At 37.3% G+C, this 26,504-nt stretch overlaps 1 protein-coding gene across 1 annotated transcript in view; it reads right to left on the bottom strand.

Moving 5' to 3' along the window:
* USH2A (usherin) overlaps window positions 1–26,504 on the bottom strand; it is a 716,035-nt gene that overhangs the window by 626,176 nt on the left and 63,355 nt on the right. The window contains exons 4-8 of the mRNA XM_028104725.2: window positions 9,176–9,239; window positions 6,572–6,866; window positions 5,400–5,584; window positions 4,687–4,908; window positions 3,462–3,555 (exon numbers count right to left, since the gene is read on the bottom strand). Of these exons, the coding sequence (XP_027960526.2) occupies window positions 3,462–3,555; window positions 4,687–4,908; window positions 5,400–5,584; window positions 6,572–6,866; window positions 9,176–9,239 (860 nt within the window). The remainder of the gene's footprint in view (window positions 1–3,461; window positions 3,556–4,686; window positions 4,909–5,399; window positions 5,585–6,571; window positions 6,867–9,175; window positions 9,240–26,504) is intronic.

The raw sequence follows: 26,504 nt of genomic DNA, 5'->3' as shown, positions 1-26,504 counted from the left end.
TGATACTGCTCCAAAGAGGGTAATTGTTACCTTGAGTTAGGCTGTCATGGGGAAACAGGCATAGTGTTGGATTGTTTTCTGATTAATAGAAGCCAGAGATGCAGGAGGAGGAGGGAGGAATGGGAGGTGCAGGCAAAGGGAAATTTTTTTTTGGAAACCGAATAACAAACCACTCAAACACTGTTCCCACCTGTGGACCACCGGTTTGTGACATCAACTTTATAAACTAAAGAATGCTTTACGTAGAAAATTCCTTGGAATGGCTATGTACCCGAACTTGCTTCTGAATTTACCATTCTACTCCTTTCTCCCAACTTCATTCATTTTCACTTCCGCTAAGAACACTTTCTTATAGGACTGCCAATTGCCAAGAACTGGCATATTCTCAAGGCTTACGTTTTCGTCCGTTTGCCAAATGGCTGTAATGCAATTCACAAAAGCCCTGTTTATTGAGTAATATTATTAATGGTTAGCATAATACTGTGAAATTGAAGACATTCTTTTTGGATTATGTCCAGATCTTTAAAAAGAACATTGGTTCCAATAGAAAATGGATGGCTTATATTCAAACTTACTATTTTAAAAAGTAGAACAATGGGAAAAGCATTTGAATAAGTATATTTTCAAATTATTGTAAGATACCTTTTTCAGATATGTAAGTCCCAATGTATTAAAATACTTTGAATAATAACAGTCAGAGAATGTCATACTTATGAATGCTTTATAAAATCATTTCTCATTTTCAACACATTATTGAAAATATCATAGGACTGAGAAATCATTCAACAGTCTATTGCCTTTTTCCCTTCAACTACACTTGCCAAACTTTGCTAAGTGAATGATATTTGTTGCTTTTTTATGGCTAAATTCATAAATTATCAAAATAATTTTGGAAGAAATTAACAAAAAAAGTCAACTTTTTGCCTTTGTTTCTAAAAGACACTTAATATCTAAATAAGAAGCATTAAAATGTATTCTCAACCTAAATTATAGTTAATTATTTTGCTAGTTCATAATCCAACAGTCACCACCTGAGACCAAGTCTGAAAATCCCAACTTGACTTCTGAAACCAATCATGAGCCTTGATTCATTTAATGGCTCTATTTTTAAGGGGAAGCATGAAATCATCCAAGAATCATAAAATATCAATCACTCAACTGTGAGCAATTAGAGAGAGAGAAAGGGGAAAAAATGGGATGGGATATCAAAAGGAAAAGGGAGATGGGTGTAGGGTTTGATGGGATGAGAACTAACTAGTCAAAACAAAGCAAGAGAAGCTCAGGAAAAAATATATCACATGAAAGCATCACCCAGTCCTTAATTTGCATATACTGTATAGATTCAGAGCAAGGTGCCTTACTAAGTTCATCCCAGAGTGTGTTTTAACTGAGCTCTTGGTGAGTTTGGGGAGGAGGGGTGAGGTTAATAAAAGATATTACCGATTGCAAGGAAAGGGAAGTGTCTATTTTAAAGAATCAAAAGGAGAAGACACTAGGAAAAATAAAATAAAATGTCACTTTAACTTTAAAATCAGAACAAATCAAACTGGCAAAAACTTAAACACACAATTATGACTGAATAAAGAGTGAATCAATCAAGTTCATCCAATTAATTTCCTTTCTGGGACAATATGATAAGCCACACAATCAAACATACTAAAATCAATGCTTTTTAAAAAGATTTTTTTTTCTCATGATACTTTAATCAGACCAAATTCAAAGCCTCTCGATGTTAGAAATCCAAAAAAATATAAAAGATTCCTTCCTTCAAAGCAATTATCAACCAGTGGTGAAGACTAAAAGTATAAATTAAAAGATCAGCAATATAAAGCAATGATCTGGAGAATAAGTTCAAAGGAACATCTGAATTAGAACATGAAAGTTTTGGCTTGAGCACATAGAAAGAAAGAAAGCTGTAACCAAATCAAAGAGTGAGTTGAAACTGAGGGCCAGGACTACATCCTAAATGCGCTAGAGGAAGTCTGCACTGTAGATAATATTCTTGCTACTGAACTATATGCACTAATGTTGTCACTGGAAACAAATTAGATCAGATTAAGAATCTCAGAAGACAGAAATGGAGTTCCTAAAATCTTGACAGATGGTTTTTTAAAAACAAGATGTTCCATGATATCTTAAAAAAAAGCGACAGAGAAAAGTGAAGTAACTAATTAAACACACATACAAGGGCAAGGCTTAGGAGACAAGTCAAGTAGGAATCTATGAGACAGTGCTACATTGTGAGGTTAATAAAAGAAATCACTGATTGCAAGGAAGGAGAAATATGCCTCTCAAAGAATCAAAAGAAGAAAACACCAGAAAAAAAATAATAAATGTCACTTTAAATTTAAAATCAAGAACCAATCAAGTTGGGAAAAAATTAAACACACAATTATGGCTGAATAAGAATGAATCAATCAAGTTCATCCAATTAATTAGTCCTTACACTGTAAAGAATTTTAAATATGTATATGACAAAATATGTCAATAATTTTCTTCATGGCTCTGATATGTTTCTCTGTTTCTATTTGTATTTGTTTTGCTTATAAAGTCCCTAGCTTTAGATTTAGAAATTTTATTTTAATCCTTACTTTAATAGATTTACAATTATTTTTACATTTAAGTCTTTAAGTCACCTGGACTTCTATACATGCCATGAAGTAGGGCTTTAACTTCTTTTTTTTCCAAATTGACATCAATTGCCTGAAATTGACTCCATACTATTTATTTTTTATTACTGGTATGATTGTTACTGCTGCTGTACTTGCTTTCATATCAGCTGTTCCTGATGTTGATGCTGGATATTTCTATCAATGAATACCTCTCAATTTCTTTTCCATTTACCCCTTTTTCTTAAAGATGTGGCTAAATCTCTACTTCAACTATGAAACCTCCCCTGACCATCATAGACAAACAAAAGTAACATAATCTTTCAGTCATTTTACTATAGATTTTCAAATTAATTAAAATTACTGATATCAGCAATGAATTCAACTTAATTGCCACAAATTCATAAAGATCTCTCTGCATCAAAAGACTTATGCTGCATAGACACCTTTGTATAAATACTCTTTAGATGCAGGATTCAGACCCTTATTTTTAGTGCCATTCTATCCAGACACCTTAAAAATTGTTTAATAAAACATGAAAATGCTGATGAAACAAAGACAAAAAAGTAAAATAAAACCCCAAGGTTCAATCTTAGGTGTTACTTTTCTGATAGAGTTTATTTTTAAAAATGACATTTTCATCTTTTTGATGGCTTTTCTTTTTTCTACCAAAAATTTCCTGAAATAATTGACATTTCAGGCTCATATCTATTTATTTTTATTCATACCCAGAAGGTAGACCAAAATTAAGTTAAAAAAATTTATATTCACCATTTCACCACCTCCCTCTCTCCTCCCCCACTTTTTTTTTTTTTTTTTTTTAGATTTTCATGCATCTAACAGAGAACTCACATGAAGTCCTTGGGTGAAGCTTTCTAGAGAGCAGAGGCATCGATAGGGCTGGCTTGTTGTGTCACACTTATCAGCATGACCATAGCACTGACATCTGTGAACAGGAACATCAGACAACTCCTAAGTCAACTCAACTATGAATATATTTAAGGGCCTGTGAATATATCCACTGGGGTGGATCCAAAAAGGAAGTCAAGTATGCTAATCAACACAAAATTCAGTTTCTCATTTATCATATAGATGTTCATGAAAGTTTTTAATTAATCCTAAAGTATTGGATAAAGTGTCATCAATATTCAAATCACATGTTCTGAGAAGGTAATTATCAAGCCTCCCTGGGAAAGGAGTCGAGGGTTGTTTCCACTTATATCAACTATGTGGCAAACTTGCCAGGAAAGGCATTTACTGAAACTGTTAGAGACACAATTAAAACTATAAAGTTTAAAATAAACTGCAGAATGAAATTAACATATTTCAATTATTTGGGGGTTTTCTCCCCAAAATTAGATGGTGAATATTTAATAGTATTATTATTTACATCACGCTATTACTAAACAAACAATACTTATTTGGTATTCTGGTCTGTTTATAAAGATGTACTTTATTTACAGAGCATATCACTCTTCTAGCACAACTTGATTCTAAATATAATCTATATGTACCATTTCCATAACAGAGAATATCCCCAGCTAACCATGTTTTGATATAGTGTGAGCCATGTTCTCAGTTATAGTCAGATGTTTATAAATTATTTAGGGAATATTAGATCTTTCTTCCTAGGAAGACAAATATCCCCCATAAAATTGTGAATTATGAACTCGGGGAGATGAGCCCCGTATTTACAAACTAGCTGGTAGTATAGTTGTAACTTGAAATCTAGCTCCTGCTCTCTGATTTCAAGAATACTTGAAAATTATATTCCAGAACAAACCTAGCAAAACATTTGGTAAATTATTTCCAAGCCCAATTCAGGGTATCATACCTTCTAAACCCAATTTTAGCATTCGAAAATTGATTCTATAACAATGTGGTCTTACATACAGAAAAGAATTACATACAAATCTTTCCAAAAAATCTTAGAGTAAGAAACCATTTCAAAATGTGAAACTTGGAATCTGGCTTCCTCTAAATCTTAAGTATTTTTAAGTAAGTATGGCAAAAATCTTGTTGAAAACAAAACTCAGTGAAAAGGACACTGCAATCAAAGCTTGGTAATGAACATTACCTCCCAGTGATGGTGATTTCATCGACTGCATAGTATCTGTGCCTGAGGCTGACAGGAGTCTCAGTTGTATAGTACTGTCCCTGAAAATGAAGTCTTATTTGTGTGGCTTTTACAAACTCTTGAAGAGATGGGGTGTTATAAAAGTCATTGTAGCCAGGCCGATGATTTGGTCCAGGTGTTAGGATGCTAAATGTGACGTTACCATGGGAATATGGAGTAAAACTGTTGATGAAAGAAATCTGAAGTCATGAAAAGTTATTCATATTTTTAACAAAGCAGAATCACAACTTTGAGACATTACTACCCAATATTAGTAACAGCTTAAATTCTTCATTCTGGGAAAACAAACATATCTCAGATATTTCATGTGCAAACAATATAATTGCATCATAGAAAAGTCTAGTAAAACATTTCCTTGAGGGCATAATAAAATTATATTAATATAGATAACTTGCTAAAACAATCTGAAAAACAGATATAAAGCCCAAATGAGACCACAAACAAGAGATACTCTCAAATCTTTTATGAGAACTTTAAATGCAGTTTAAAACTCAAGTTGCGGTGGAGTCCTAGGACAATCTGCCTCAAGAAGGTTGGTGGTGGAGGGAAGTCTCTACCAACCTAATGAGTTAGTCTACCTATTGCTTATTATTAATCCATTAGTCTATTAAAATGAACTCCTTCGAATATAATTATTTGTTAAATACTCATACGTGGAAAGCTGAAGACAGTTGACAGAATCAGGATTTTCCAATTTTCCATTATTTTCCATTCCAAAAGCTCTGCAATTTCTAGCAAAAAACTGCCAGTCCTCCCAATCTAGGCTGTCCTCCTTCTTCCTTTGAATCCTTATTGCTGTTGGTTGTGGACTAAGGAAGTGAATGATAATATAAAACACCTGAAAATGGATAAGTTAATCATTGTCTTTAAAGTATGACCCCCAAAAAATAAAAAATAAAAATAAAGTTTGACCCATCAGTGTAAATCAAACCAGGGACTTGTTAGTTTCAAATACAATAGCTTACTTCCTCATAAGGATAATTATCAAATATTAATCAGACATCCAGAGACTCCATAGCCCTATAGTAAAAGTAACACATTCTACAATTGCATATCCATCCCTTCTCAAGGATTTTATAAATTAAGTTCAAATTAATATTAAGTTTGATATAAAGACGTGGAAAAAGAACCTTACTTCCATGACATAATTGTTATATACATTCTTCTTAAGTAGTTACTTAGAATGAGCACCTCAGTTTTTATTAATTTGTACTACTTAATAATAAAAAGAACTAATTTTTGATATCTCATACGATTTCATACAAATATCTGAAAAAATAGGTCCTTCATATTTTCTTTTAGATATTTTATTTCTTACATTATTATACACTACTTTAGTGAAGTAATGTTCAATCACCTAATTCACCTTGTAGTAGATTGAATTTCATCCCCAAATATGTACATTCAAATACTAACTCCTGGTACCTGTGAATGTGACCTTTGGAAATAGGGTATTTGCAGATGTAATTGAGTCAAGGATCTGCATATGAAATCATCATAGATGAAGGCTGGGCCTTACAACAGAACAAGGAAAAAGAACTGACACAGAGAAAGAAGGAGGAAGGTCCCTGCAAATAGAAGCAGAGATGGGAGTTATGTAGCCATAAACCAAAGAACACCAGGAGCCACCAGAACCTGGAAGAAGCAAGGAAGGATTCTGCACTAGAGCCTCTGGAGGGAGAATAGCCTTGCCAATACTTTCATTTTGTACTTCTGATCTTCAGAACTGTGAGCGAATAAATTTCTGTTGTTTTAAGCCATTAAATAAGTGGTGATTGGTTGTGGCAGTTACAGGAAACTAATACACCCCATTATTTCAAATTACCTGATATTGTCCATTTTCCAAATCTATCGAAATAGTCACTCCTTGATGAAGCTGGGTAATATTGGTAAACACTTGTGAAACCCAGGAAGTACCAATATCATTATCATTGACAAAAGAAAGAGGATGGGCTTCAGGATTCAGCCGTAACACCCTATCAGTGGTGGTATCTTCTGCGTCATTAGGAATGCAGTACCGCTGTCCCAAAGGATGGACCCTAGGGTGGCTGCCAGGGCAGCGGCAATGTGACTGGATATGCAATCTGAACAGATCTCCAGAAAAAATTTCCAGAATCTCCCTGTGGGTGTAAGAAGCAGACTGTAAGGACAAATAGCTCAGCAGTAATAGAACTTCCAAGGGTTGTTACAAATGAATATCACTATTTTAATGCTTTGATGACTATCCATTTAATTTTAATTATTTTCTAAACAGGACATAAAATCAAACTCATTCCTGGCCAAACAAACATACTCATAAAATGGATATTGGAAACAGTAAATTCTTAAGCATTAATTTTTACATTGGGAAGCATGGGCGAGCCCTTGTCTGATTACTGAGACATTTGTTTAAATATCATAGTGTTTTATTGTACCTATATGTGATGAAAAAAGAAAGGTAACATTTATTTAGGCTGTTAAACTGACTTACCCCGAAAATGAACAATAATATACTGAAAATACTAAGGGTTATAGATAGTGTCTCCAATTCATCCATGAGAAAGAAATAAAAAACAAGTACCATTTTATCTGCTGTTGTTTTAAGTAAAGGGACTGAGGCCAAGACCATTTGTCAGTAGTTTCCTGGGACTCATCAGTACAGATTTGGGCACCCTACAGTGCTTCAGCAGCTTCGGATCGCCTGGCAGCTGCCAAGAGCCAAAGAATAATGCCAATTCCAGGCAGACATATTTAATTTTTCCATTAAGGGCAATATATCTGTTCTAGGTCAGAATTAGTCATTCTATTTATAGGCATTCTTTGCCATAATACTTTTCCAGACATCTCAGGTAGGCCAACACCAGTAAACCAGGTCTAACTAGAGAGACCAGGCTTCTTCTCTTGGATTCCAGTGGGGCAGATGGAGTCCGGCGGTTTTTCCCATTCACTAAATCACATGAAATCATGCCTTCTTCTTTAAACCTTTTTGATATTTTCCAACTGATACTGATGAGGAAAATCTGGCCGACCGAGCCAGCAAGAGAGTCCCAGTCCTTGCCTCGGGACTCTTCCAGGTTCTTCTCCCTGCCCCGCTTCCCGCGCGCACCAATCCCGGTCCTTCTCCCTGCCCCGCTTCGCACACATGCTTAGTGCCAAGTCTGTGGAAGTAGAAGTGTATAAATTGCCACCTTTGTTTGTGCTCAGGGCTCAGATCTTTGGAGACCACTCTCCTCTGAGCCAGCCAGTGTTAAATAAACCTCCTGTCCTCCAAGATCTCCAGGCACCGCTTGGTTCTTCCGTGGGGCGATCCAGTCCAGGTTCCCTAACAATACCAGGTTTTGAATGGGACCAAAAGTGATATCTTGGCCCCCAGGAAAAACCTCATTAGCCCCCCCCAAATTATTGCAACAGAATTTTAGACAGAGGTGATTTAAAGGATAGTGAGACTGCTGGCAGGAAATCTCCCTAATAATAGGTTTAGTAAATTAGTAATTACTAAATTATTTACATTACTTGAATTAAATAGTAAGTTTAGTAATTACTAATCAGTAATTAGTAAAGAAAGTTTATAATTCTAATGGACATACCGCTGACCATAGCAGCACCTCAGGAGCAATGCTCCTCAAATTGACAAGAGCTACTCCTGTCATTTGGAAATTCACCACACTAATCTGCATCTTCCTTTAAGAAATATGAATAAACATCATTCTTTCTGATCCTTAATAGAAGTAAACCGCATCAACAAATCCATACAACAATATACTATTACACAATCAAATCATTACTTGGGAAAGAAACTTCAGAGGACATCTAAGCAGAATTTCGCTTGAACTTTTCTGAAGAGAATGAAAATCTATGTGTCTTTAAGAAGCCCTAGGAAAGATTTCCCACCTATTCTCAAGATGAGGAAATACTTGATTAACACTAGTCCAAGTCTATATAACTTTTGTTCACTGGAAATAGAAAAATATATAACAAAAATACTCATTCTTCTTGTCTCCAAGTCTAATAGCTCAGTCTCTTGAGACTTTCCCATATATCAAAATAATCCTTTTCATTGTTCTAAATTCTCAGTACTTATAAATTCAACAAGGCAATTTTAAAAGGCAGATAGAGCAGTTTCTTACCTATCAGAAACTGCTTCATATAGAACAGTTAAAAAATGTACTCCAAGTTCTATAATACAACTTGTTCAAAAATCTAGTTTCCTTAGAGAAAATCCTGTGTAAAGAATTTCATCAATTTCATATTATAAGGAATTACCCAACAGAGTAGCACTAGCGAATAACAACAATAGACTAAGCCAAAGCAAACACTGTAAACATTAATTGGGTGATATTTGTCAAATGCTGTAAAGATGAAAATACTATAATCTTTTGTAAGTCTTACTTAAGCTAATTCAGGAATTATTCTTACACCTGTTGAGCTCTACAACATCACATGCACTTACCTGTTTGTAAGCGCCACTTGGTATAATCGAAAATCTTGCATTCTTCCAACAAACTGCTCTAATCCTGCAGAGAACATATAATATACATAATATAAAAAGTTGCAGTTTTCCAAGCAGAGGCTGACAAACACTCAAGTGAAATTCCTTTAAAGCTATAAAATTTTCAATCATATTTATATCATAGCCCTTTCAAACTCCTACAGACCAACATGTTTTGCCTGTTCCACGTAATAATTAATAGTCATAGTTATCTCCACAGACACTGCAGAATTTAAGTCAAAGTGAATATTTGCCCAGCCTATTTACTGGCCTAACTTGTAGGTCAAATAAATTTTTTTTTTTAGTATTTCTTTTAATTGGGATATAGCTGACATAGAATGTTACATTACTTTCAAGGGTACAACATCATAATTCGACAACTCTATATGTTATACAATGCTCACCGCAAGTGTAGCTCCCATCTGTCACCATAAAACGCATTACAATACCATTGATTCTATTCCCTATGCTGACTTATTCATTCCATAACTCTCCAAATCAAATTTCTCTCTAGTTTATAAACTTATAAATCTATCATGTTATCAGCGCTAAATTTGATTGTCATCTACTTCCAACTACAATTTCCAGAGCATTTGCATTGCCAAGAGAAAGACTCCCCCCCCGTTCTGTCATCCCCCCTGTTCTGTCTCCAAGCTCCAGAGTATCACTTTGGGTCATCTCCAAACTTAGATTAATGCCTGGTCTAGAAAATCTCCAGTAAATGAGGATAAATTGAAAACCTCCTACTCATAAATTCTGAGTTATTCACATATATCAATGGCATTCTACCTCAGTCTCAAATTCCATTATCTCCTGAGAATTCTTCAAAGACAAGCCAGATTCAAAGCCCACTCCTCACTGAATTAGGTGAACTTTCAAGGTGTGGTAGATATCAACCTTAAACCACTTAATATTATTTTATTGATTCATTTAGCAAATATTTATTTAGGATTTAATAACAGATAAGCCCAAGAGAGTGGGAACAGAAAAACCTAAGGAAACTACCACCTCTAAGGGTTTTTTTTCTTATGCTATAATAATGAGAAAAACTTGATTAAAATGGCAAAATTCTAGCTAGAGTTTGGATCATGGGAACACAAAAGGGGATGTGATTGTACCTTACTGTACCAATTCAATAATTAAGTGGGTTTTTTCTTTCTTTTTTTTTATTATGTTATGTTAATCACCATACATTACATGATTAGTTTTTGATGTAGTGTTCCATGATTCATTCTTTGCATATAACACCCAGTGCTCCATGCAGAACATGCCCTCTTTAATACCCATCACCAGGCTAACCCATACCCCCATCCTCCTCCCCTCTAGAACCCTCAGTTTGTTTTTCAGAGTCCATAGTCTCTCATGGTTCATCTCCCCCTCTGATTTCCCCCCTTCATTCTTCCCCTCCTGCTTTCTTTTTTTTTAACATATAATGTATTATTTGTTTCAGAGGTACAGATCTGTGATTCAACAGTCTTGCACAATTCACAGCACTCGCCATAGCACATACCCTCCCCAATGTCTATCACCCAGCCACCCCATCCCTCCCACCCCCCACCATGCCAGCAACCCTCAGTTTGTTTCCTGAGATTAAGAATTCTTCATATCAAAAAAAAGAAGATAACAGGATTGCAAGATTTCATTTTTTGATGGCTGCAAAATATTCCTATATATATATATATATATATATATATATATCTCACATCTTCTTTATCCATTCATCTTTTGAAGGACATCTAGGCTCTTTCCATAGTTTGGCTATTGTGGACATTGGTGCTATAAACATTGGGGTGCACGTACCATTTCTGATCACTATATTTGTATCTTTGGAATAAATACTCAGTAGTACAATTGCTGGGTCAAATAGGGTAGCTCTATTTTCAACTTTTTGAGGAACCTCCATATTGTTTTCCAGAATGGCTGCACCAGCTTACATTCCCACCAACAGTGTAGGAGGGTTCTCCTTTCTCTGCATCCTCGCCAACATCTGTTGTTTCCTGACTTTTTAATTTTAGCCATTCTGACTGGTGTGAAGTGGTATCTCACTGAGGTTTCGATTTGGATTCCCCTGATGCCAAGTAACGTTGAGTACTTTTTCATGTATCTGTTGGCCATTTGGATGACTTCTTTGCAGAAATGTCTGTTCATTTCATTTCATTTCAAATAAAGACTTTATTTCCCAGTTGATCTTTTGCTTAGATGATCTGTCCATTTCAGTGAGGGGGATGTTAAAGTCTCCTACTATTACTATATTATTGTTGATGTGTTTCCTTGATTTTGTTACTAATTGGCCTATATAATTGGCTGCTCCCATGTTAGGGGCATAGATATTTACAATTGTTAGATCTTCTTGTTGGATAGACCCTTTAAGTAGGATATAATGTTTTTCCTCATCTCTTATTATAGCCTTTGGTTTAAAATCTAATTTGTCTGATATAAGGATTGCCACCCCAGCTTTCTTTTGATGTCCATTATCATGGTGAATGGTTTTCCACCCCCTCACTTTAAACCTGGAGGTGTCTTTGGGTCTAAAACGAGTCTCTTGCAGACAGCATATCAATGGGTCTTGTCTTTTTATCCAATCTGATAGCCTGTGTCTTTTGATTGGGGGCATTTAGCCCATTTACATTCAGGGTAACTATTGAAAGATATGAATTTAGTGCCATTGTATTGCCTGTAAGGTGACTGTTACTGTCTATTGTCTCTATTCCTTTCTGGTCTATGTCACTTTTAGGCTCTGTCTTTGCTTAGAGGATCCTTTTCAGTATTTCTTGGAGGGCTGGTTTCGTGTCTGCAAATTCCTTTAGTTTTTGTTTGTCCTGGAAGCTTTTTCTCTCTCCTTCAATTTTCAATGACAGCCTAGCTGGATATAGTATTCTTGGCTACATATTTTTCTCATTTAGTGCTCTGAAGATATCATGCCAGTTCTTTCTGGACTGCCAGGTCTCTGTGGATAGGTCTGCTGCCAATCTAATGTTTTTACCATTGTAGGTTACAGACCTCTTGTCCCGAGCTGCTTTCAGGATTTTCTCTTTGTCTCTCTGAGACTTGTGAGTTTTACTATTAGATGTCGGGGTGTTGACTTATTTTTATTGATTTTAAGGGGGGTTCTTTGTGCCTCCTGGATTTTGATGCCTTTCCTTCCCCAAATTAGGGAAGTTCTCTGCTATAATTTGCTCCAATATACCTTCTGCACCTCTCTCTCTTTCTTCTTCTTCTGGGATCCCAATTATTCTGATGTTGTTTCGCTTTATGGTATCACTTATCTCTTGAATTCTCCCCTTGTGATCCAGTAGTTGTTTATCTCTCTTTCTCTCAGCTTCTTCGTTCTCCATCATTTCGTCTTCTATATCACTAATTCTCTCTTCTGCCTCATTTATCCTAGCAGTTAGAGCCTCCATTTTTTATTGCACCTCATTAATAGCCTTTTTGCTTTTGACTTGGTTAGATTTTAGTTCTTTTATTTCTCCAGAAAGCGTTTCTCTAGCATCTTCTATGCTGTTTTAAAGCCCAGCTAGTATCTTTATAATCGTCATTCTGAACTCTAGTTCTGACATCTTACAAATGTCTGTATTGATTATGTCCCTGGCAGTCGGTACTGCTTCTTGTTCTTTTGTTTTGAGGTGAGTTTTTCCAACTTGTCATTTTGTCCAGAGGAGAATAGATGAATGAGAGAACAAAATGCCAACAGGGTAGCAATGACCCCCAGATAAATATACACTAAACAAATCAGAAGAGACCTGAAACCAGGGGGAAAAGAAAGGGAAATAATAAAGAAAAGAAAAGAAAAGAATACGATCAGGTTGGTGAATAGAACAGAGCCACATACTAGATTTTGGGTGTATTTTGGTCTGTGAGAAGAAATTGCCTCCCAAAATTTTAAAGAATGAAAAACTTATAGATATATAAAAATAAGGGTAAATACAATGAAGGGATGGAACATGACTGTGAGGATGAAAATTAAAAAAGATTTTAAAAAATGAATTGATAAGAAGTTGGTTGAAAAAAGAATGAGAAAAAATTTTAAAAAAGAGAGAGAGAGAATGTGATCAGGCAGGAGACTAGGACAATGTCATACACTAGATTTAGGGTATATTTTGGTCTGTTAGAAGAAAGTGTATCCCAAAATTTGAAAGAAAAAAAATATATATATATACAAAAAATAAGGTTAAATACAAAGAGATAAAATATGACTGTAAAAATGAAAATTAAAAAAGATTTTTAAAAAGGAATTGATAAGATGTTGGTTGAAAAAGGGAAGAAGAAAAATTCAACTAAAAAAATAGAAAAAGAAAAAAATAAAGAAAATTTAAAAAATTAATTTTGAAAGACTAAAGAATCATGGGGAAAAGCCATGAATTCTATACGCTGTATTCCCCTAGCTCTGGGGTTTTGCTGTTCTCATTGATCGGTAAACTTGGTCTTGGTTTCAGCTGTTCTTGCTGATCTTCTGGGGGAGAGGCGTGTTGCGGTGATTCTCATTTGTCCTTGCCAGAGGCAGAACTGCCCCGCCCTCGGCAGAAGCCAGGCTAAGTAATCTGCTCGGGTTTGCTCTTGTAGCTTTTGTTCCCTGAATCTTTCCATACAGCTTTGGAGGACGAGAATGAAAATGGTGGTTTCCCAATCTCTGGTCCCAGAGGAGCTGAGAGCTCTGGGCCCCGCTCCTCATTGAGCCCCCAGAGAAAAGCAGTCAATCACTCCTCTCTCCCTGGACTCCGGTCGCACTCCCTGCTCACCTGGCCTATGACCGAGCATTTCTATCTCTTGCATATGACCCTGTTTGGAGTCTCTATACCCAGTAGATTCCTGTGGTGAGCTCCCACGCTGCTCCTCTGGGGGAGGAAGAGGAGTCTCCCTAGATTTGCCACTTGTTGGGTCACAGTTTATGGCAACCCTGAGCAGAGAGCCCACTCCTTGGTTCCATCCTTGCAGCCAGCTTCCCCACTCTGATACCTGAGAGCTCTGCTGCACTCAGGCACCCCTGGTCTTTCTGTTACCCTGAGGGTCCTGAGACCACACTGTCCCAGCGAGGGTTCCACCCCCTGCTTAGCCACTGGAGGGATGTCCTTCAGCAGAGCAGACTACTAAAATTTCCAATTTTGTGCTCCGCTGCTCTATCACTTACCAGTAGCCGGCTAACGGAGGCTGCCTCCCTCCATGGTCTATCCTCCCGCATATCGGCTCGGATTCACTTCGCACATCTTACCTTCGAGAAAGTGGTCACTTTTCTGTTCATAGAATTGCTGCTATTCTTTTCTTTGATCTCCTGTTGAGTTTGTAGGTGTTCAGAATGGTTTGATAGCTATCTAGCTGAATTCCTGGGACCAGAGGAAATTTAGGTCTCCTACTGCTCTGCCATCTTGCCAAGGCCCCTCTGTGCTAGGCACTTTCATGGATTCCAAGAATATGTTGGTTTACAAAATAGGCACAAAACAAACAAAAACACTTCTTTTTATGAAGCTTGCATTCAAGCAGCTAGATGAACATAGTAAATGAGCAATTTATATAATATCCTAGAACATAACAAATGCTATGAAAAATTGGGAAAATTAGACCAGTTTGGAAAGCATAGACTGGATTTTTAATTTGGATGGTATGTTCAAGAGAGGCCTCTTTGAGAATGTGGTATTGACAGGAGAACAGGAATGAATCATGTGTATATGTAGGGGCAAAATATTCCAGACAGGAGTCAATGAGTTCACAGATCCCTAAGGCAATATGCTTGGCATGTGAGAGGAACTGCAAGGAGCTAGCTTCCTGAGGCAGAATAGAGGGGAGGCTATTGGAAGTAACTGGCTGGGGGTAATGGGATTCAAATCATTAAAAACCTTTCAAACCTATTGTAAAGACTTTGATTTTTATTCTGAATGAAATAGGAAGTCACTGAAGGGTTTAGAGTAGAGGAGTGACATGATCTCAGGTTTATTCAAAAGTGTTAAAAATAGAAGTAGTGAGAAGTAGAAGTAGCAAGACCAGTTAAGCTATTACAGTAATACAAATGAAAGATGATGGTAGTCAGGCCAAGGTGTAGAAATGGAGGTGTACAATTCCATGCTGATAAATTAGAATTCACTTCCTATATTTTAATAATAGTTAAAGGGAAGCTCTGTTGCAGAGGGATAATGAAATATATTTTATCATCTATAAAATAAAGGGACTGTGTTTTATGACCTTTAAAAATCATTTTAGTTTTAAGTTTTGGAGTCTGAACATAGAACAATTACATCCTCTACTGCAGACTTCATATTTGAAGAAATTTTCCCCAAAAAAAGTTAGAAAAAGTTATCTAAAGACCTAGAGTTAATGTGAATCATCCATTCCATATAAGAGAATTATGATTTTGATTTCTGGGGAAAATATCATAAAATATTTCAAGGATACAGTCACAAAAAATAGGTTTTACTCATTTCTTTGCTAGTTGCCAATTCTTTAACAATAGATATTCGTTGGAATAAGTATTTCATAAAAAGATTCTCCTTTGAAAAAATATTCATATGGCAAAAATAGGTCTAAAAAATATAAATAGATCAAGGAAATAGATATGGCTCATGCCAGAAATATCTAATAGTTGTCTATTCAGAAAACAGATTATGACTGGAAAAAAATTAGTCTATCCACATTACAACAGGTAGCACAGCAAAAATAGTTAAATGGGAAAACTGTGAGTAAATAATCTAATATATAAATCAGGGTAAACACAAGTTTTCAAAAAGCCTAAATAAATAAATGTCACACAAATGGGAAAGGAAGAAATAAAACTGCCTCTATTCATGAATAACATGAGTGTCTACTTAGGGAATCCCAGTGAATCTATATAAAAATTACAAGAAGTAATAAGAGAATTTAGCAATTTTACATGATACAAGTTAAATATATAAAAATCAATTCAATTCTTATATATTGGTGATGAAACACTGAAAATAAGGTTTTTTTTTAAGTACCATTTATATTAGCCACCAAACATCAAATACTAGTTATAAATTAAAACATGGCAGTGTATATAGGAAAAAATGCAAGACAATGATGAAAGAAATCACAGGATGTCATTAGGAATGACAGAATAAGAATAACTGACAATTCTCTCTGCCATAAAACCAATGAAAACACTAGCAAAGAGTGCCAGATCAACTTCTCTGGAAATCTATAAATTAACCAGTTTTGTAACAATCGAGGGAGGATTTATTTTTTTTAATGTCTGAATATCATAAGAATAGCATGTTTTTGTGGCATTTTAACTTTCTCTTTTCCCATCCTCCTCTCAGTGGTAACCTTGAAAATAAACATCCATAATAACAGTGAAAAGCAGCAGCCTGCAGCCATTGGAAAAATCAGAATGAGACGGGAGTTCTTACAAAACCCCAACCTCAGGAAACTGTAACTATTTAATCTTTCTAGCTATATCTTAGAAAAGAGAAAGACCCGAACAGCCTCAGAGCTTACTTATCCAGTGGAAAGTCTTTTCTGTAGGGATGTTTGTTGGAAACAATCAGTGGCAACTGCTTAACATTGCAGTTGCCTGAGGCAGGGATAATAGTTGGAGAAACAACAAACAAATCAAAAAAGTTAAATAGAAAAGTTGAAATATGACATGTCCATAGTGGGGCTTTACAAAACTCTGAAATATTACTGGAAATCTAGAAGCCCATGCACATGCAAAGGGCTATGTGCATGCCCAAGAGTTCAGGTCTAATCTCTTGTCTCTGCTTGACCTTCCAGTTCTGCACAAGCAGGGAGTGGTGACTAAAGAAGACAGCTTACCCCCTTACATGTTGGAGGCACATTGCAACACAAATACAGAGCTTTTAGCAAAGACTGAAAAACGTATTCATTCTAGAAATTTAAGAAATTCTCTCTTCAATCCCTTAGCTGAGCACTAAGTTAACTGAACAGGGATTTCAGTGCCATGTGTGACAATAATACAGACTTTATGTAATTCATTCAGGAAAGTCACTACACAAGCAAGAAGCAACAAACAGAAGCAACAACAAACCACAGGAAAGGGAAGACTGATTTCCAGATCTGCTATATTATATTATTTAAAATGTCCAGTTTTTAACCAAAAAAAAAAAAAAAAGTGACACATGGAAAAACAACAACAACAAAAAGAAACTGTAGTTGATAGGATGCTACACAGTTGGGGGCGGGGGGAAAGCAGCCACAGAAACTTGGCCAATTGTAAACCCATACAAGACTTTAAATCAACTATTTTAAATATGTTCAAAGAACTAAAGGAAATTATGAGAATGATGCCTCAGCAAATAGAGAATATAAAAGGAGACAAATTGTAAAAACAAAAATTTACTAGAGGAGTTCGCCAGCAGATACAAAGGAGTAGAGGAAAGTACTAGTGAGCATGAAGATAGATCAAATGAGTTTATCTAGTTTGAGAAAGAGGGGGAAGAAATGCAGAATAATAAACAGAGACACAGAAACCTGTGGGACACAGGTGTTACACACAAGTGTACCAACATAAGTATAATAAGAATCCCAAGAGAAGAGATAGAAAAAGGAGGAAAAAAATTTTTAAAAAATAATTACTAAAACCTTCTCATATTTAATGAATACCATTAATCTACACATTTGAGAAGCTCAAGAACTCTGAGATGGATAAACTCAAAGAGATCCACACTAGATATATCATTATCAAACTGATGGAAGACAAAGAAAATCATGAAAGTAGCAAGAGAGAAATGAACCACCTGATACAAAGTATATTCAATAAGATTAACAACATATTTGTTTAAAATTCACTTATTTTATTTGAGAGGGAGAGAGGAAGTGGGGGAAGGGGCAGAAGGAGAGGGAGAGAAGCAGACCCCCTGCTGAGCATGGAGCTCAAGACAGGGCTAATCCCACAACCTTGAGATCATGACCTGAGCTGAAATCAAGAGTCCATGCTTAACCAACTGAGCCACCCAGGTGCCCCAAGATTAACAGCATATTTTTTTTTAAGATTTTATTTATTTATTTATTTATTTATTTATTTATTTATTTATTTATTTGACAGAGAGAGAGAGCACAAGCAGTAGCAGCAGGCAGAGTGAGAAGCAGGCTTTCTGCTGAGCCGGGAGCCTGACACGGGGCTCAATTCCAGGACCCTGGGATCATGACTGGAGCCAAAGACAGGTTTAACTGACTAAACCACCCAGGCACCCCTTAACAGCATATTTTTAATCAGAAACCACAGAAGCCAGAAGGCAGTGGGATTACATATTTAAAGCACTAAAAGAAAAAATTATTATCAACCAAATATTTTCTTTTCAGTAAAACTGTTCTTCAAAAATGAAGGATTAAGACATTCCCAGATAGCTGGGAGCCAAGAGTGAGCCGCCAGCCACCAGCTGCCAGCTGCCAGCCCACCAGCGCAACCCGGCTCGAGCCCAACCGGTGCACGTGCCCGCCAGACCTGCAAACTTGTACCACCGGCTCTGCCCTTCCCCAGGGAGCCTGAGTGCCCAGAGCCCACACCCCTCCTGCCCGTCTCCAGCCATGGAGAGAGAGAGAGAGACAGTGAGAGGGGGAACACAAGCAGGGGGAGTGGAAGAGGGAGAAGCAGTCTTCCCGCGGAGCAGGGAGCCGGATATGGGGCTTGATCCCAGAACTCTGGGATCATGACCTGCGCCAAAGGCAGACGCTTAACAACTGAGCCACCAAGGCACCCCGTCAACTCAAGAGATCGAGAAAAGAATAGCAACAACTCTGAACAGAAAAGCGACCACTTTCTGGAAAGTAGGTCCTACGGAGAAGTGAATCCGAGGCAATATTTGGGAGGATAGACGGTGGGGGAGGGGGCCTCCATCAGCCACTTCTGGCAAGTGATAGAACCGCGGAGCGCAAAATCGGAACTTTTAGAAGTCGGTTCCACTGAGGGACATCGCTCCAGTGGCTAAGCGGGGGTGGAACCCTCATAGGACAGTGTGGTCTCAGGACCCTCGGGGTCACAGAAAGACCGGGGGTGCCTGAGTTTGGCAGAGCTCCCAGGTATCGGAGCGGGGAAGCCAGCTGCAGAGACGGAGCCGAGGCGCAGGGTCTCAGTTCGGGGTTGCCATAGACTGTGATCTGCGGCCCAGTCGGGTCACTGCTCCTCCAGCTGGGACCCAACAAGCGGCAGAGCTGGGAGACTCCCCTTCCTCCCCGGGGAGGAGTGGCTCGGGAGCGCACTGCAGGGATCTGCTCGGTTTGGAGACTCCACACGGGGTCAGGTGCCAGAGACAGAAACGCTCAGTTACAGGCCGGGTGAGCACGGAGTGCGGCTGGAGACCAGGGAGACAGGAGTGACTGACAAGTTTTCTCTGGGGGCACACTGAGGAGTGGGGCCCCGAGTTCTTGGCTCCTCCCCGGCGGAGATTGGGAGGCTGCCATTTTCACTCTTGTCCTCCAAAGATGTACAGAAAGCTTGCAAGGAACAAAAGCTCCTGAGAGCAAACCCGAGCAGATTACTTGGCCTGGACTGACAAGGGCGGGGCAATTCCGCCTCCGGCAAAGACATTAGGAAACCATGGCAACAGGCCCCTCCCCCAGAAGATCAGCACGAACAGCCCGCCAAGACAAAGTTTACTGATCAATGAGAACGGGAAAACTCCAGCGCTAGGGGAATACTGCAAATAGAATTCATGGCTTTTTTACCATAATTCATTAGACTTTCAAAGTTAAATTTTTTAAGGGTTTTTTTGTTTTGAACTTTTCTTTTTCCCTTTTTCAAACAACATCTTATCAATCCCTTTTTTAAAAAAACATTTTTATTTTTCATTTTTAGAGTCATATTCTATCCCTTCATAGTAGTTACCCTTATCTTTGGCATATATATATAAGTTGTTTTCTCTTGAAAATTTTGAGATACACTTTCTTCTAACAGATCAAAATATACTCTAAATCTCTACTGTATGGCTTTGTTCTAGTCTCCTGCCCGATCACATTCTCTCCCCTTTTTATTTTTCTTTCTTTCTTTCTTTCTTTTTTAATCCTCTTCTTTCTTTTTTCAAGCACCTTATCAATTCCTTTTTTAAAAATTTTTTATAATTTTCATCTTTACATTCATATTCCATCCCTTCCTTGTATCAACCCTTATTTTGTACATATATAAGTCTTTCTTTCTTTAAATTTTAGGAGGCACTTTATTCTAACAGACCAAAACACCCAAAATCTAGTATGTGGCACTGATCTATGCACTAACCTTATCATATTTGATCATATTCTGTTTTTTTTGTTTTGTTCAGTATGTGTTTGTTTTTATCTTTTTCTTTTTCTTTTTTTTTTCTTTCTTTTTTCTTTCTTTCCCTTTCTTTTCCCCTGGTTTCAGGTCTTTTCTGATTTGTTTAGAGTATATTTTCTGGGGACGTTGTTAACCTGTTAGTATTCTGTTCTCTCATTCATCTATTCTCCTCTAGACAAAATGACAAGATGAAAAAAATCACCTCAACAAAAAGAATAAGAGGTAGTACCATCTGCCAGGGACCTACTCAATATGGACATTAGTACAATGTCGGAACTAGAGTTCAGAATCATGATTTTAAAGATACTAGCTGGGCTTGAAAAAAGCATGGAAGTTATTAGAGAAACCCTTTCTGGAGAAATAAAAGAACTAAAATCTAACTAAGTCGAAACCAAAAAGGCTATTAATGAGGTGTAATCAAAAAATGCGGGCACTAACTGCTAGGATGAATGAGGCAGAAGAGAGAATTAACGATATAGAAGACCAAATGATGGAAAATAAAGAAGCTAAGAAAAAGAGAGATAAACAACTATTGGATCACGAGGGCAGAATTCGAGAGATAAGTGATACCATAAGATGAAACAACATTAGAATAATTGGGATCGCAGAAGAAGAAAGAGAGAGAGGGGCAGAAGGTATATTGGAGCAAATTATAACAGAGAACTTCCCTAATGTGGGGAAGGAAACAGGCATCAAAATTCAGGAGTCTCAGAGAATCCCTCTCAAAATCAATAAAAATAGGACAACACCCTGACATCTAATAGTAAAACTTACGAGTCTCAGAGATAAAGAGAAAATCTTGAAAGCAGCTCGGGAGAAGAGATATGTAACCTACAATGGTAGAAACATTAAATTGGCAAGAGACCTATCCACAGAGACCTGGCAAGCCAGAAAGGACTGGCATGATATCTTCAGAGCACTAAACGAGAAAAATATGCAGCCAAGAATACTATATCCAGCTAGGCTGTCATTGAAAATTGAAGGAGAAATAAAAAGCTTCCAGGACAAACAAAAACTAAAGGAATTTAGAAACACGAAACCAGCCCTCCAAGAAATATTGAAAGGGGTCCTCTAAGCAAAGAGAGAGCCTAAAAGCAGCATAGACCAGAAAGGAACACAGATATACAGTAACAGTCACCTTACAGGCATTACAATGGCCCTAATTCATATCTTTCAATAGTTACCCTGAGTGTAAATGGGCTCAATGCCCCAATAAAAAGACACAGGCTATCAGATTGGATTAAAAAACAAGACCCATCGATATGCTGTCTGCAAGAGACTCATTTTAGACCCAAAGACACCCCCAGATTGAAAGTCAGGGGGTGGAAAATCATTTCCCATGCTAATGGACACCAAAAGGTGGCTGGGGTGGCAATCCTTATATCCCACAAATTAGATTTTAAAACAAAGACTGTAATAAGAGATGATGAAGGACACTATATCCTACTTAAAGGGTCTATCCAACAAGAAGATCTAACAATTGTAAATATCTATGCCCTAACATGGGAGCAGCCAATTATATAAGGCAATTAATAACAAAAGCAAAGAAACACATTGACAATACAATAATAGTGGGGCACTTTAACACCCCCCTCACTGAAATGGACAGATCATCTAAGCAAAAGATCAACAAGGAAATAAAGACTTTAAATGACACACTGAACCAAATGGACTTCACAAACATATTCAGAACATCCCATCCCAAAGCAACGGAATACACATTCTTCTCTAGTGCTCATGGAACATTCTCCAGAATAGACCACATCCTAGGTCACAAATCAGGTCTCAACCGGTACCAAAAGATTGGGATTATTTCCTGCATATTTTCAGACCACAATGCTTTGAAACTAGAACTCAATCACAATAGGAAAGTCGGAAAGAACTCAAATACATGGAGGCTAAAGAGCATCCTACTAAAGAATGAATGGGTCAACCAGGAAATTAAAGAAGAATTAAAAAAATTCATGGAAACCAATGAAAATGAAAACACAACTGTTCAAAATCTTTGGGATGCAGCAAAGGCAGTGCTAAGAGGAAAGTATATAGCAATACAAGCCTTTCTCAAGAAACAAGAAAGGTCTCAAATACACAACCTAACCCTACACCTAAAGGAGCTAGAGAAAAAAACCCAAATAAAGCCTAAACGCAGCAGGAGAAGAGAAATCATAAAGATCAGACCAGAAATCAATGAAATAGAAACCAAAAGAACAGTAGAACAGATCAACGAAACTAGGAGCTGGTTCTTTGAAAGAATTAACAAGATTGATAAAGCCCTGGCCAGACTTATCAAAAAGAAAAGAGAAATGACCCAAATCAACAAAATCATGAATGAAAGAGGAGCAATCACAACCAACAGCAAAGTCATACAAACAATTATAATTACATATTATGAGCAACTATATGCCAGCAAATTAGAAACCTGGAAGAAACGGATGCATTCCTAGAGATGTATCAACTACCAAAACTGAACAAGGAAAAAATAGAAAACCTGAACAGACCTATAACCACTAAGGAAATTTAAGCAGTCATCAAAAATCTCCTAACCAACAAAAGCCCAGGGCCAGATGGCTTTCCAGGGGAATTGTACCAAACATTTATAGAAAAATTAATACCTATTCTCCTGAAACTGTTGCAAAAAATATAAATGGAAGGAAAACTTCCAAACTCATTTTATGGGGCCACCATTACCTTGATCCCAAAACCAGACAAAGACCCCATCAAAAAGGAGAATTACAGACCAATATCCTTGATGAACATGGATGCAAAAATTGTCACCAAAATACTAGCCAATAGGATCCAACAGTACATTAAAAGGATTATTCACATTGACCAAGTGGGATTTATCCCTGGGCTGCAAGGTTGGTTCAACATCCACAAATCAATCAACGTGATACAATATATTAACAAAGGAAAGAACGAGAATCATATGATCCTCTCAATAGATGCAGAAAAAGCATTTGACAAAGTACAGCATCCTTTCTTGATCAAAACTCTTCAGAGTAGAGGGATAGAGGGTACATACTTCAATATCATAAAAGCCATCTATGAAAAACCTACAGCGAATATCATTCCCAATGGGGAAAAACTGAGAGCTTTCCCCCTAAGGTCAGGAATGTGGCAGTGATGTCCACTATCACCACTGCTATTCAACATAGTATTAGAAGTCCTAGCCACAGCAATCAGACAACAAAAAGAAATTAAAGGCATCCAAATCGGCAAAGAGGAAGTCAAACTCTCACTCTTTGCAGATGATATGATACTGTATGTGGAAAACCCAAAAGACTCCACCCCAAAACGGCTAGAACTCATACAGGAATTCAGTCAAGTGGCAGGATATAAAATCAATGCACACAAATCAGTGGCATTCTTATACACCAACAACAAGACAGAAGAGAGACAAATCAAGGAGTCAATCCTATTTACAATTCCACCAAAACCATAAGATACCTAGGAATAAATCTAACCAAAGAGGCAAAGGATCTGTACTCAGAAAAGTATAAAATACTCATGAAAGAAATTGAAGAAGACACAAAGAAATGGAAAAACGTTCCATGCTCATGGATTAGAAGAACAAACATTGTGAAGATGTCAATGCTACCTAGAGCAATCTACACATTCAAAGCAATCCCCATCAAAATACCATCCACCTTTTTCAAAGAAATGGAACAATAATCCTAAAATTTGTATGGAACCAGAAAAGACCCTGAATAGCCAGAGGAATGTTGAAAAAGAAAAGCAAAGCTGGTGGCATCACAATTCTGGACTTCAAGCTCTATTACAAAGTTGTCATCATCAAGACAGTATGGTACTGGCACAAAAACAGACATATAGATCAATGGAACAGAATAGAGAGCCCAGAAATGGACCCTCAACTCTATGGTCAACTCATCTTTGACAAAGCAGGAAAGAATGTCATGTGGAAAAAAGACAGTCTCTTCAACAAATGGTGTTGGGAAAATTGGACAGCCACATGCAGAAGAATGAAACTGGACCATTTCCTTACACCACACACAAAAATAGACTCAAAACGGTTGAAAGATCAAAACGTGAGACAGGAGTCCATTAACATCCTAAAGGAGAACACAGGCAGCAACCTCTTCGACCTCAACTGCAGCAACTTCTTCCTAGAAACATCGCCAAAGGCAAGGGAAGCAAGGGCAAAAATGAACTATTGGGACTTCATCAAGATAAAAAGCTTCTGCACAGCAAAAGAAACAGTCAACAAAACCAAAAGACAACCGACAGAATGGGAGAAGATATTTGCAAATGACATATCAGATAAAGGGCTAGTATCCAAAATCTATAAAGTGCTTAACAAACTCAACACCCAGAGAACAAATAGTACAATCAAGAAATGGGCAGCAGACATGAACAGACATTTTTCCAAAGAAGACATCCAAATGGCCAACAGACACATGAAAAATTGCTCAACATTGCTCGGCATCAGTGAAATCCAAATCAAAACCTCAATGAGATACCACCTCACATCAGTCAGAATGGCTAAATTTAACAAGTCAGGAAATGACAGATGTTGGCGGGGCTGTGGATAAAGGGGAACCCTCCTACACTCTTGGTGGTAATGCAAGCTGGTGCAACAACTCTGGAAAACAGTATGGAGGTTCCTCAAAAAGTTGAAAATAGAGCTACCGTACGATCCAGCAATTGCACTACGGGGTATTTACCACAAAGATACAAATGTAGGGATCTGAAGGGGTACGTACACCCCAATGTTTATAGTAGCAATGTCCACAATAGCCAAACTGTGGAAAGAGCCAAGATGTCCATCAATAGATGAATGGATAAGGAAGATGTGGTATATATACACAATGGAATATTATGCAGCCATCAAAAGGAATGAGATCTTGCCATTTGCAACGACGTGGATGGAACTGGAGGGTGTTATGCTGAGTGAAATAAGTCAATCAGAGAAAGACATGTATCATATGACCTCACTGATATGAGGAATTCTTAATCTCAGGAAACAAACTGAGGGTTGCTGGAGTGGTGGGGGGTGGGAGGGATGGGGTGGCTGGGTGATAGACATCGGGGAGGTTATGTGCTATGGTGAGCGCTGTGAATTCTGCAAGACTGTTGAATCACAGATCTATACCTCTGAAACAAACAATGCAATATATGTTAAGAAAAAAAAAGAAGAAGAAGATAGCAGAAGGGGAAGAATGAAGGGGGAAATCGGAGGGGGAGACGAACTATGAGATACGATGGACTCTGAAAAACAAACTGAAGGTTCTAGAGGGGAAGGGGGTGGGGGGATGTGTTAGCCTGGTGATTAAAGAAGGCACGTTCTGCGTGGAGCACCTGGTGTTATGCACAAACAATGAATCATGGAACACTACATCAAAAACTAATGATATAATGTATGGTGATTAAGATAACAATAAAAAATTTAAAGAAAGACAAAAGAAAAGACATTCTCAGATAAGCAAAACTGGAGAGAATTGTGACTAGTAGACCTGCTTCATAAAAACTACTGAAGCTTTTATGCTGAAAGAAAAGGACACTAGACAGTAACTCTAATGCACATGAAAACCTGAAGAGCCCCTTTAAAAGTAACTACAAAGATAAATATAAAAGAGAATAAAAATGCATTTTTGTGTGTAATTATTTTCTCTCTCCTGATTTAAAAAACAACTGCAGAAAACAATCATTATAAATCTGTGTCAGGGCACCTGGATGGCTCAGTAGGTTAAGTGTCTGACTATTGATTTCGGCTCAGGTCATGATCTCAGGGTCTTGATATGGAGTCCTATATCGGACTCTGTGCTGAACCTAGAGCCTGCTTATGATTCTCTCTCTCCCTCTCCCTCTGCCCCTCCATTTGGGCCCTCTCTCTCAAGCACAAACAAACAAACAAAAATAAATAAATAAATCTGTGTTAAGGGGCATCTAACACCATAATTTGAATGACAATAACAAGGGGGAGAGAAACAAAACTAAAGAGGTACAAAGTTTTTGTACACTATTGAAATTAAGTTGGTATTATTTAGAACTAGCCTGTTATAAAATGTTAATTGTAATACTCTGGGAAACTACTAACAAGATAATGAGTATAGTAAAAGA

The sequence above is a fragment of the Eumetopias jubatus genome, unplaced genomic scaffold (assembly GCF_037043125.1).
Source record: "Eumetopias jubatus isolate StellerSeaLion01/CBP00866 unplaced genomic scaffold, mEumJub1_p1.0 scaffold_12, whole genome shotgun sequence".
Taxonomy (NCBI): Eukaryota; Metazoa; Chordata; class Mammalia; order Carnivora; family Otariidae; genus Eumetopias; species Eumetopias jubatus.
Note: the sequence above shows the minus strand (reverse complement) of the source record. Positions and strands in the feature narration are given on the sequence as shown.